The sequence below is a fragment of the Suncus etruscus genome, chromosome 6 (genome assembly GCF_024139225.1).
Source record: "Suncus etruscus isolate mSunEtr1 chromosome 6, mSunEtr1.pri.cur, whole genome shotgun sequence".
Classification (NCBI taxonomy): Eukaryota; Metazoa; Chordata; class Mammalia; order Eulipotyphla; family Soricidae; genus Suncus; species Suncus etruscus.
In genome coordinates, this window is record NC_064853.1 from 5,851,764 (window position 1) to 5,864,952 (window position 13,189).

The 13,189-nt window shown below is 59.4% G+C and overlaps 2 protein-coding genes across 9 annotated transcripts in view; both read right to left on the minus strand.

Annotated features, from left to right (window-relative positions):
* Nucleotides 1–13,189, minus strand: part of CLSTN1 (calsyntenin 1) — an 833,174-nt gene that overhangs the window by 707,773 nt on the left and 112,212 nt on the right. The window lies entirely within an intron of this gene.
* CASZ1 (castor zinc finger 1) overlaps nucleotides 12,840–13,189 on the minus strand; it is a 46,328-nt gene continuing 45,978 nt past the window's right edge. Inside the window, exon 14 of the mRNA XM_049775409.1 lies at nucleotides 12,840–13,173. Coding sequence (XP_049631366.1) covers nucleotides 12,840–13,173 — 334 coding nt within the window. The remainder of the gene's footprint in view (nucleotides 13,174–13,189) is intronic.

Genomic DNA, 13,189 nt, shown 5'->3' on the forward strand with positions numbered 1-13,189 from the left:
CCCAGCATGGATACCACCCCATCCACCAAGTCCAGTGCCCACCAGGGTCACTGCCATCATGGTGGCACATCATGGTGGCACACCACCACATCATGGCCTCTGTTGTGGTCACCCACCTGCCTGCAGCCCTGCAGAGGGAAGATGCTAGTGACATCCTGTGGCAGTTATATGGCAGCTATGGGGGTCTCGATAAGTCTTTCCTAGTGTCCAGTCTCTGTTCTGCCTTCAGGTCCCTACCTGACCCCCGTCATCCCCTGCTCCATGCTCCTGGCCTGGTTGGGGTGCCGAGGGCCGTGGCTCGAAGCCTCCTCAGCCTTCTCAGATGGGACCAAGATAGTTCCTCCTCCAGGCGCCATCAACAGTGGGGCTCTGGTGGGGTTCAGCACAGTGACCAGGAGGGCACCCGTCCATGGGATGGGGGGGCTTCAGGTGAACACCCCCGGTGGCCACTCAGGGTGCAGGGAGAAGGGTCAAAAGCAGCCCGAGGCCTTGCAGAGCCCACGGGTCCAGCCGTGCTGTGGACTTCTGAGGACACGGCTGGCCAGGTTTCAGGGAGGAAAAACCCCTCCCCAAAACGGCGTGAGCGCTGCCTAATAAAGCCAGCTGCTGGACCAGGGAATCAGAGCTCTGAAAAGCCTTTCATTAGAAAAATAATGCATTTCATCCAAATAAGGTAAAAATATTTGGAATGAGGCAGAAGTGAGCAGCGCCGCACGGCTGGCCCTGAGGAGGCAGCCGTGATCAGGCTCGGTCCCGGCACTGCTGGGGCTGGAGGAGGGTCCCGTGCACCCTTATGAACCCCACTGCCCCCTGAAGCACCTGGCAGGACAGGCTCGGACCCAGAGTAGTTCAGGTGCTGGGAGTGGCTGGCGCCCAGTGCTTGGGGGTGTGTGTGTGAAAGGATTCCTGCCCCTCCAGGCACATCAGCACTCTGTGAAATTGGGGTGCACCTCCAGAGCATTGCAGCTGAGCCACCTTCAGGGTTCACAACAGGCCTCCTCCCCGCCTCCCTCTGCCAGCTGAGCCCCGACTTCCTCGCCTCAGGACTGTTCCCTGGCCAAGGAAGGGCAGTGGAAGATGCAGCTGTCGACCTGCTCAGTTTACATGACCTGCGTGGTTCTGTTCGTTTGAAGGTGTCTCTGTCCCTGCACCAGCCAGGGAACAAAGGTGCCACGAGACCTGCTAATGGCTAGACGTGGCCTCAGGGGGGACGAAGGGCAGCTGAATCCCCTGGCCTGGTCACCCCCTGTCCCCATGCCCAGACATGGGAGACCAAACATTCGGAGACCCCTGAGCTTGGCAGAGGCGCCAACTGGAGTGGAATCAACCCCAAGTCACATACAGATCCCAGAACACACATGGCCCAGACGCCCCCACCTCCGGGCCCAGAGCCCCAGACACCCCACAGTCCCTCGGGGCCCAGAGCCCTGTTTGTCTGCTGACCCGAGGCGGCCCTGGACTATCCCCGGAGGACACAGAGGTGCTGAGGGCTAGGCTGGGGCAGTCTGGAGCCCGGGACGGCTGGATGCAGCTGTCCGCTCTGTCTTCCCAGGAACTGTCTCCTGCTGGCCTGTCCCAGAGGCTGGGGGGACCCTCCCCGCAGGGTGGCATAGACTCAGACTGACCTGACCCCCTCTGCCCATCCATCCCGGGAAAGCTTCAGGCCCGTCTGCCAAAGTCTGACCTGGGCCTGGGGCGGCCCCTTCTCCCTCCTGACCCCCACTACACTGATCCCGGGGCCAAGGCTGCTCGTGGGGGCCCTGGCAGCAGTGACTCAGCGGGGAACCCCATGCCAGGTGGCCCGGTTCCTCTGCACTAGCCTGTGCTGCTGGTTCTGGCACCTCCCAGAAGTTACAAAATTCTTGAATTGGGCCCAGTTTTCAGAGCGAGAGAATGGAGTTCCAGAATGAAAACACGATTCACCCGCACTTCCTGCTTGAGTCTCACACACCGCAGGGCTTGGCGGAGGCGGGGTCCTCTCCCACCCTGGGGTGCGGTACCCCTCACCCCCACAGGCCCTGCCCTCTCCTGGGTGCAGGGTTGGATGACTAGGCCAAGACTTTCCTGAGACCCTCCTGAGCCATTTCCCAGGCTGGGGGCTAGGTCTGGGCTGGCAGCTGCTTTGGGAGAAGCAGGTTCTGCCTGGCCCCTGCCAAGCTGGAGTGGAGGGGTCCCTGAGCACCAGATGTGGGTCAGCTGAGCCCCACCTGGACCCAAAAGCCTTGCTAGGGGAGGAGTGTGGAGGGAGAAGGTAGAGGGGTCTGGCTCATGGATTGCCCTGAATCTCCTTCTCTCACTCCCACCCCAGTAGCTGGGAGCTGGAGCCCCTGAGGACAGCATCCTGCTCCCATGCTACACACCCCTCCCATGGCAATAATCCTGGGGGGGGGACCCACCCTCCAACCTCCACCCACCTGGCCCACTGCAGTTCCCATCCCAGGTCCATCTCTGGCTCCGCCAACCCCCTAGGGGGGCCCTTGGAGACTCCCAATAATGGCTTTAATTTGTTGAACTGGTGGTTTATCCCATAAATTAGTCACTGTTTTATTTAACAGAATCCAGAGATCCACAAACAAGCGGCGAGTTCCAACTTGAACATTTTAATAAGACAGAAAAAAGTCTGTATTTTCGCGTCTGTTACAAACATATTTATGTAAACAGCCGGTGGCTGCTTCCAGCAGGAGAGAAGAGAAGGGAAGGGCTGTATAGAGGCTAGCCTGGCACAGGGGCTGGCAGCAGGGCCCACCTAAGGCGAGACAGGCCCTCTGTTCAGCCCACTGCTGGGATGCCTGTCCCGGGATGTCCCGGCCACTTTGGGGCTCCATTGAGGGCCACGGGACTGGGTGCCAGGGGTGACACTTGGAAGTGGTGAATCAGGGTTGGGTGAGGTGGGCGCATGCCCTGTGCTGCTGTGGCGCCCATGCCAGCCCCTCAGCCAGGGCAGCACCAGACCCAGGAATCGGCCTCTCGGGCCCAGCCCCCGCGCGCCAGGCAGGAGCATAGCCAGCATCCGGATCGGATCCGGGTACGCGCCGTTCCGGCCCGGGCAGGTCCCTGCAGGAAGGAGGAAGGAGCCAGCGAAGGAGCAGCTGAGGGGCCCTGCCAGACTTGGTTGGGGTGGGGGGGTTGTTTTAGTGGGGACAGGAAATAGCCCCCGGAGAGGGGGGGAAACCTGGGTCTTGGGGAACTGCTGGAGGTTGTGAGTCTTCCTGGGACCCCCAAGAACTTGGTTCTAATTCCATGCCCACCCCGATTATCCCCTTCCCCACCGGTGGGTGGCAGGGGTTGCAACTGGCCCTTGGAGCCCCATTTGAAAAAGCGAAAAAAAAAGGAGAATTTTTTGATCAATTTTTTTCCAGTTTTTATTGAGTGAAAATGTCAAACCTTGCATCAGTCATGCAAAAAAAAAATCAAATAAATAAAACACATATATTAAATTTCTAATAGCACTAAATTCAAGTGGAAAAATATTCAGTTCTTAATAACCAGGTGCTGCTGAGGAGACCAGATTCAAGTAATCAGAGCACACGCTGTTCGGTTTTCACGTTCTGCGTTTTTTTTTTTCCGTCTCAATCCCTCCCTATATATCTCTATATATCTATATATGTATATACATAGATATATACACACATGTGCATACGGAGTACTTTATATTTATATATATACACACATACATAGTTATAAAACATGAAAAAAAAAAGAGCCTGGGTGGATCAAACATGGTTTTCCCCACAGAAAGAAAAGACTCGTTAAGATTCAGAATGAACGATCAATGGCTTATAGTCCTAGTGTGCAATATTGGGGTCCCAAAGGCCAGACTTCTTCTGCGCCTCTTTTTTTTAATTTCTTTTTAAAATTTTTTAAAATTCACTTTTGCTACATCGAAAACGTTTTTATTTTTTTCCTTTACAAAACTTCCAGGTGCCCCGGTTGGGGTGGTGGTGGTGGTGAGGGAGGCATGGAGTGAGGGTAGGGGGGTGAGACGCACCCCAAAACTCAGGGTGCTGGAGTGGCGATCTTTATACCCCTCACTTCCTCACCAGCCGGATGGTCCTGGCTTTTAGGATGCGGGCAGCCAAAGGACATGAAAGAAATGAAAATAAAATAAAAGGAAAAAGAAAACGAGAATAAAGAGGAAAGGAAAAGAAATCGCTGAGCCTCTGGTGACCACCAACCGACCCTCACAGGGCTAGCTAGAGGGGAGCCCTGTCCCTTGTCTGGGTTGAGCATGGGGATAGGGATTCCTTCTTGGGGCTCCCAACCCTTCCTGGCCCCCAAGAACGGGGTTTGTTTGGAAAAGGCAGGATGTCCGTCAAGAAGCATTCCAAATAATAAACTGGAAGAAGAAGAAGAAGAAGAAAAAGAAGCCCTATAAAGCCACACGCATAACCAAAGAGAGAAAAACTCAAATATTAAATTAACTACAAACTGGTATCAACAGCAAGAACCCTTGGTGGTGGTTGGTAGTTTTATGGGTGTGTTTTTTCTTTTTTTTCCTCTTTTTTTTTTCTGTCTACAAAATTCAAGTTAAAAGTTGGAATCACACAGCTCCCATCAGTCAGTGCTGGGTCCACTGAGCCGGGTGGCCTGGGAAGGGGGGGATTGTAGTTTAGAAAAAATGGGCCCAAGTTAGACGCTGCTGACCCTCATCCATTCCCCCCACCCCCGACGGGCGGCCCGCCTCTGCGCCCCGCGAGTTTGTTCTGTATAAGATAAATGACCGTGACAGGAAAAAAATACTGTACGACTCGCCCGTGGCACTCCCCGTTTGCAGTCGGGGGGTGCCCCCAAGCCGGAGTGGGGGGCCGAGGACCAACACTCCTAGCACAGAGCCAAGGGTCTGGCGGGGCGCACACGCTCCTTTCCTTCCAGGCATCCCCGGAGTCCCTGCAGAGTTGGTTGCGTGCGCTCGGCCCGGGATGGGGGTGAGGGGTGGGGGCCCCCCAGGCGCCCCTCCCAGTCCTGAGCAATGAGGGGCTGCGGGCCCCCCCCGCTCTCGCTGCCCCCCGACAAGAGCACCTTCTGTTTCCCTGAAGAAGCGGCCACCGGGGTTGGTGCGCGCAAACTGGAGGATTCCCGGGTAGGTGCGCACACGGCCGGGTTGGGGGGAGCCCGGAGCACCAGAGGGAGGCCCCCCCATCCCGCTGTGTCCTGAGACGGACTCGGGGGTCCGGAAGCACCGGCGCAGGGCCGGCACGGTGCGGGTGGGTGGCCTTGATGGTGGTGTGATGGGGAGGAAGGGATGGAGAGGACCCCGCGCACTTGCCCACCTGCCTCCCGCCCTGCGTCCTCTCCAAGTCCCTCTTGGAATTAACTGCGCCTTCCTAAAATTCATCTCCAGCCTCTGCACGGGGTGGGTGGGTTTGGGAAGGTGTCTCAGCCCGGAGACCCCACTAGGGCGAGGAGGCAGCTGCAGTGGGGGGCAAGGACGGGCCAGGGGCGCAGGAGCCTGTGCGCTCCGGGCTCTGAGCCATCGGCACCGTCACTGTCATGGTAGGAGTGGTGCTGATGGTGGTGGTGGTGTCGGGCAGTGACTCCTCCGAGTCGGTGCGCAGGTCCTCGTCGTCTTCATCCTCATCGTCATCGTCCTCCTCGTCGTCCTCTTCATCGTCCTCGTCGTCCTCCTCGTCGTCTTCATCCTCATCGTCTTCCTCCTCCTCCTCCTCTGCCTCCTCCTCCTCCTCCTCCTCCTCCTCCTCATGCATCTCCAGCTCTTCCTCGTCGTCCTCCTGGGAGGACTCCCCACCGGGCAAGGGCAAGGACAAGGGCACAGAGCCGAGTGCAGGGCCCGGAGCGGCGGTGGCATTAGAGAGGGCACTGTCGGGGCAGCGGGCAACAGCGGCTGCAGCAGAAGCTGCGGCATTGGGCTCACTGGGGTCCCCGAGCCCGAGGCCCAGGCCTGCAGCCGCCGTCTGCAAAAACAGCAGAGAAGCACCAGGCTCCGAACCCAGCGTGAGCGACCCGTCCAGGCTGACGATGGGCCCAGGAGAGGACGCAGTGGAGACAGAGATGGAGACACCGGTGGTGGTGGTGCTGCTGGTGGCCGCTGTGGCCACTGAGGTGGCCAGGGCCGGCTCCCCACGCTCCTGCTTGTCGTGCTTGCGCTTGTGTGAGTCCATCTGCGACATGCCCACCACCGTGTGGCGGCAGCCTGGGTAGGTGCAGTGGAAGTGCGAACACTTCAGCTTGTACTTGCAGTCGGGCACGGCGCAGTCGGCACTGGAGCTGAACTGGCAGAAGCCCGCCGCACTGATCACGTCCTGCTTGCCGTGGTGCTTGCGGTGTGCCGTGACCTTGGTGCTGTCGGTGCACCGGAAGCGGCAGCGGAGGCAGTGGAAGTGGGTGCTGGTGCCCGAGAAGGGGCAGTCGGCAAAGTGGCAGCTGAGCGACGCCTTGAAGCGCTTGAAGTCGTCCAGCACCAGGTTGTCCACGCGGTCGTGGTGCTGCGCGTGCTTGTACATGTGGGTGCGACCGCAGAACTTGTAGCCGCAGTTTTCCCGCGTGCAGTGGTAGTGGGTGACCTTGAGGGAGAACTGGCACGCTGTGTCCTTGCAGTCCTCGTAGAGGTCAAAGCGCCGGAAGCCCTCGAGCATCATGCCTTCATCCAGCATCTTTCGCGAGGATGCGGTCTTGCGACGCTTCCCGAAGGGGGACATGTCCTCGATGATCCAGAAGCGCTTCTTGGCGCCCGACGCGGTGGGCATGGAAATGGTGTTCCCTGCGGGGTGGGAGCAGAGGAGGGGGTGTATGGGGAGGTGGAGGTCAGCGCCCACTCTTGCTTCAGGGGGTCCCAACCAAAATGGAGGGTGGACCTTCCTCCCCGACACCCTCCCTGCTCCAGGCTGGCCCCTTGCAGTAGAGCCTTGTCTACAGGTGACCGCAGTCTGGACACCCCCCTGCCCAGTGGGGATCTGGAGCTGCCTCTGGTCCATTGGTTGGGAAGGGAAGTGTTGACATGTGCTAGCACTGATCGAAGCTGGAGGGGGAAATCTTAGGTCTGCAGAGGGACAGGGGCCAGCACAGTGGGTGGCCACTAATGGCCACTGTTTTTGCTGGCCTGTCTGTGCCCTAGCTTGCTCCGGACAGGAGTGTTGAGTGCAAGGCCTGTGTGGGGTATAGAGCCTTGGCCCCTGGGGGTACGTTCTTGCCAGCAGGTTCTCAGGCCTTGTTGCTTTCTTTTTGGTTTTGGGGCTACACTCAGTCGTGCTCATGGTTTACTCTTGGCAGGCTCAGTAGTCTATGGGATGCCAGGGATCAAACCCAGGTAGACTGCATGACAAGGCAAACAACCTACCCGCTGTGCTACTGCTTCTTGGCATTTTTTGCCCTGGGTGGGCTTCAGGTGGCAGCTCTATGGGTGGACAGGGAGTAGCCAGGGGCCTGCCAGAGCCAGCCTTCCTTCCTTCCTTCCTTCCTTCCTTCCTTCCTTCCTTCCTTCCTTCCTTCCTTCCTTCCTTCCTTCCTTCCTTCCTTCCTTCCTTCCTTCCTTCCTCCCTCCCTCCCTCCCTCCCTCCCTCCCTCCCTCCCTCCCTCCCTCCCTCCCTCCTTCCACTGAGGTCTGGCTATGCCAGCGATAAACTCCACAGGGGAGTAGGAAGGTCTCTGGGCCTTTGCATGTGCTAGCAGAATGAGGGGTGATGGTCACACAAGGAGAAGCAGGCCCGAGTGGGGGGTCAGGCAGGTCCTGGGCACTGTGGTGAGGATGCCACCCTCCCCCACGCTCATGCCAGGTTTCCAAGTGCACCCTCAAAGATCGGAGGGACAGACTCTGGATACCCCCCGGCTTCTGGGGGAGTCCTAGCCTGGTGGCCCTCTGGAAACCACTGGAAAGAACCAGGACAGGACAGGCAGGGGTGGCCTCTGGTCTCGGCTGGGATGTGTGTGTGCGTGTGTGCATGCGTGCATGTGTGCATGCGTGCGTGCGTGCGTGCGTGTGTGTGTGTGTGTGTGTGTGTGTGTATGCGCGTGTGAGTGAGGACTGTGGGGAGCCTGTCCTTGGGCTCACACACTTGCAGGAAGGCGAGTTACCTGCGGCGTCCTGCACTAGGGGGGCGTCACTTTTTACTGGAGTGGCGGTGGTGGTGGGGGCCAGGCCCCGGGGGGTTCCGAGGGCCGTGCTGAGCAGAGAGTACGAGAGGCAGGGGGGAGAGAAGAGGCAGGGCAGGGAGGGGAGGGGCGCCCGGAGCACGGCCGCCGAGAAGGAGGGGGTCGGGGGATGCTGCGGAGCCAGGCGGGCAGCCTCATCACCAGCGGCAGCCAGAGGAGGAAGAGGAGGAGGAGGAGGAGCCGGGCGGCCTGGAGAGGGCGGAGAGACGCAGAAACAAACCAAAATACAAAACAAAACAGAACAAAAAACACAAAACAAAACAGAGAGAGACAGAGGAACCCAGATGAGGGGTGGTGTGGTGTGGTGTGGTGTGGTGTGGTGTGTGTGTGTGTGTGTGTGTGTGTGTGTGTGTGTGTGTGTGTCTGTGTGCATGTCCGAGATGGACAGATCAGAGAGGCACCGCTAAGAAGAGCGAGAGGAGAGAGATGGGGATGAGTAGGTGATGGGGCCAGTATGGGAGAACCCCCAGGGTGTTAGGGTGCAGAGCCTACTCTGGGGAATGCACAGCTATGGGAGTGTATGTGTGTGGGGTTGGGATGTCTCAGTACTGCTGCACTCAGATGGGACAGTGGGGGGCCCGAGGGTCCTGGGGGGCCCCTCACCTGCCGCGGTGCTCTCATTGCCTACGGGGGTGCTGGAGCAGCTGCGGTCCATGGTGGACGATCCCGAGGACACGGCGCCAGGGCTGCAGCCCGTGTGCTCCACGTACTCGTCGGGCTCCGTGTCCAGCAGGCTTGGGGGCCCCTGAAAAGTAGTTGAGGGGGGATTGGTTTCCTGAGGATGCAGGGTGGCGGGCAGGTGAGGAGGTGCAGGGCGGGCGGGCGCGGGGTGCAGGGCCGCACCTGGGCGGGGGGTGCCCGGTCGAAGTTTTTGCCCAGCATCCTTCGCATGTGCTTGCGTGCGTGCGACGTCATCTGGTGCTTGAGCAAGAAGGAGAACTGGCAGCCCTCGCGGATGCAGTGGAAGTGGCTATTGACCTGGTTGTACTTGCAGCCTGCGGGCAGACCCAGCGGCCCATTGAGTCTGGGAGCCACACGGGGCTCGGACCCGCATCTCCCAATGCACCGCCCCAGGAAGCCTGGAGCCCCTCAACTCTGGGGCCACCAGACTATCCCTCCTCTCCAGCCTGGCCTATGCAGGCCTGTGACATGACATGCCACCTCTCCCAGCGCCCAGAACCCAGAACCCCACCAGTGTCATGCCCCTCTATCCCATGAGATCCCTTTCCCCTATCTCCAGGGAATCCTGATTCCACCCCACCCGCTCCTCCCCACTCGGGGTGCGATGCAAGCAGGAGCTGAGGGCAGGTGAGGGCCTGCCCATTGCCATGGTAGCCAGCCGGCCAGGTGTCTCCTATCATCCACAGCTTTGTTTGGACCCAGCTAAACTCCCACAACACCCCGAGTTGAGTAAACAGGTAACTGCGGGGTCCCCGGGGCTCCTGAGATCTGCCATGGTGACCTGCCCACGCGGAGCTCGGGCCTGAAGCAAATGTTTGCTTCTCTCCTTTCCTGGTGGTTGACTTTGAGGAGCCCCTGCCCTGGGTCCCCCAAGACCCAGCTGTCAGGGAGACCAGAGTCCCGGGAGGCTGGTGCTGTTCTTCAGACAAGGACCCCCCCTGCCCCGAGTATCCCCAGGGAGGTGCCCTATCCCCCAAGTTGCTTTTCTCCATAACTGAATGAATGAGCGCATGAATGGGCCGCATTGCTACACTCAGATTCCTGTAACAGGAACCAAGAGACCCAAGAACAGGGACTCAGGGCCCCAGGACTTACCTGCAGGCCCCCCCGGAAACAGGAGGAAGAGACACATGGACGTCGCCCAGGTCACTGAGTTGGGCTCTATTTTTTCTAGGCTCTGAGTTTAAGTTTTGTCTGTTTTGCTTGGGTGCAAAACCTGTGACCCTTCTTTTGCTTTTCTGGGTGGGCCTCCCCAAACAGTGCTCAGGGGACCTGGACACCCCTCAGTTACATGCAGGCTGGGGAGCTAAGTGCTCGGGCCAGCCTGACATTGCTTAGGGACCCATAGTGATGGGGGGGAGACCCTGGTACCAGTGCACACAGGGTCCCCCCAGGGTGCTCGGCTGCCCATCTGTGATGTCCCTGTCAGCACATGTAGCTAGCTGGGCAGGAAGGAGGCGTCGGTGCCCAGGCCCGGTCCCGGACTCAACATTTCACCTGAGTCCAAGACTGTCACCCCCAGACTCAGCCCTAGACGGTCACCCCTGGGAATCAGCACCTTGTCTGTCACCCCCAGACTCAGTACCTAGCCTGCCACACTCCTCACGCTTCGTGAAGTACTTGAACCCGTTGGCTGCCCGCCGCTCGGCTTTCTCGTGCTTCTTCAGGTGCCACGGAAGTTTGGTGGTGATGTTGGTCACGAAGTAGCAGCCCGTCCGCAGACAGTGGTAGTGGCCACGCATCCGGAACTCACAGTGCTGTGGGATGGACAGAGCTCAGGGCCAGGCCTGGGTGCCATGGCTCCCGCTAGCCCTTGTGCTGGCCATGTTCAGTTTAGGAGATCCCCCAGGAAAGAGGCCTTTCAAAAGGAGCCTTTGGACACTGGACTAAATCATGGTGCCCCGTCCTCTTGCCAAAGTGGCTGATCCCCCCTCAACAGGGCAAGCATCACCAGATTCTGTGTCTTCTCAACTAGCAGATGACCGGTCAGAAATCTATCCTAACAATCATCTGTACACCTGTGCCCAGGAAGACATCACCAATCCACCGACACTGTCTACCCCTCTCCAGGGCAGACATCACCAATCTATCTGCCCACCTTTCCCCAGGCAGACATCACCACTCCACCCAAGCTACTGTTGCCTCTCACCAGGGTAGGCATCATCAATCCATCCAAGCACTGTCTACTTCCAGGATGACATCATCCAACTCCATCCAAACACTGTCCACCCCTCCCAGACATTCTATACTTCATCTCAGTCCACTCTTCCAGGAACCCTTGTCTCAGGGGCAGGCTGTGATGGCGAGTGTACTCTGCCCTTCCATCTGGGGCCTAGGCAGTTCCACCCAGCAGGCCAATGGGCCTATTTTTAAGATCTAGGCCTCTAGGGAAAAGGGAGCGTGGTTCCAGGATGGGCAGAATGAATGCCAACTGTGTGGTGGCTGCCAGCACTTAGGCACCTCCTAGGGTTAGGATGGAATGCTGGGCCTCACCCATGGAACACCAGTCTGGACCCCGGCCCAGAGCCCTCCCAGAGCCCCGGGGCCAACACCATCCATTCCAGAGTCTGGAGCCAGGGCCGCTCCAAAAGGGGCGTGAGGAACCAGGTCTGCCCTTGGGAAGCCGATGCCCAGCCCTGCGCCCTGCCCCATCTGCAGTCCTGGCCCTGCCCACACCCTTGCCCCCACCTGGTTGGGGCAGAGACACTGCAGGGAGTAGTACGCGAACTGGTCTCGCACGTTGACGAGGCTGTTATTGGGGTTGATGTGGTCCAGACAGTGCGACTCGGCCTTGCCCGAGGTCTTGCACACGTACTTGCAATTCCCGAAGAGACAGTGGAAGTGGAACTTGTTGGCATACTTGCAGTCTGTGGCGAGGCAGGGGTCGCTGCGGGAAGGAATCACAGTCCCAGGTCATTGGCATTCTTAGAGCCCCCCAAACCCCTAAGGAGCCCCGACACTTGCTTGGATTAGGGTTCCATTCCCTCTTCCTTCCACCCACCAGCCCCGTGGTGTGCTCCAGGGGAACGGCCCCCTCCTATTCAATGGGACAGCAGCCAGAGGAAACTACAGATCCCAGCATGCTCTCCTGCCATTTATTTTTTTGGATGGGGGAACTTGGATGGTGCATAAGGGATGGCAGTGAGCAGGCAGCCCAGAGCGGTGCATGCTGGGACACGTAGTTTCCATGGCCACACCTAGGGATTCTAGATAAGGATGGCAGCAACCAATTCTTGGATGGGAGAGTGAGGGATTGCCCTGCCAGGCCTGGTGGGGTGCCAACACAGCACGGCCCTGTGTGGGCTGAGTGACAGGGTGCAGATGACGGAGGGGGGTGGTGTGTGCCGCAGGGTGTTGGGTGCTGTAATCTTGACCAGTGTGTGTGTGTGTGTGTGTGTGTGTGTGTGTGTGTGTGTGTGTGTTTGTGTGTTGTGCGCTTGGAATCAGCCCTGCCGGGGCTCACAGCTGTTGGCACCTTGACGTGGGGCCTGAGAGTGTCCTCCCGATCCTAGAACCTCATGAGTGGAAGGGTTGTTGGGACAGGGACGGGGAGGGCTCAGGCTCTGCCTCATGAACAGGTGTGAACGAAGTCTCCCACGTGTGCCTTCCCCGAACCCTGAAACTACAGAAGCTGCCATGGAGAGTAGGTGACAGGAGGCAGGGGCTGGGTTGGGGGGGGCAGGCCCCGTCCGGCCCCAGGCGCGGAGACAGGACAGCTGCCACTCAGGCTGTGTGTTCACATCGGATTTATTGCATTTATTGAGAACAGGACTCCGCGCGCGAGAGATAGATTACACAGTCCCGGCTCCCGCCCCCCCCAAGTCTGGGGGCCCTGTCCTTCTGCCTCTGGATGGCAGCCTGGCCCTGGGGACAGGACACCCCCTCCCGGCGGTCCTCGTGGCTGGTGTCTCCCCTCTCCCCTGGGGCCACCTGCTGCGGGGGGATGTTGTAGGGAGCTGCCTGGGCAGTGAGGTCTGAGCCACGAGGTCCAGCGGCCGGACAGCGGGGCCTTTGGGGGCGCCCCTGCTAGCACCTATGCCGACACGCAGGACTCACTTCTCCTGGAACTGGAGGAATCCGGGTTTGACCTGGGGCTTGGCGCTGTCTAGAGAGGTGGTGGCCGAGGGCGAGGCGGGCAGGTGAGGTGTGGAGGCCGGGAGCGTGGGTATCTGGGGGATGCTGGATGCCAGCTGTTTCCAGGCCAGCAGCGTGGGGGTAGAGGGTGCGGGCACCGTGCTGGGGGTCAGGCCCTCCACCGACGCGGCCGAGGTGATGGGAGGCGCCGGAGGGGATGAGGGGGCCAGGGGAGGTTTGGCGTCGGTCGTGGGTGGGAAGGTGCCTTCTGCATTCCCTTTCGCCGCTCCTCCCTCTGTTCGGAAGTGGAAGCTGCAAGTGGAAGAAG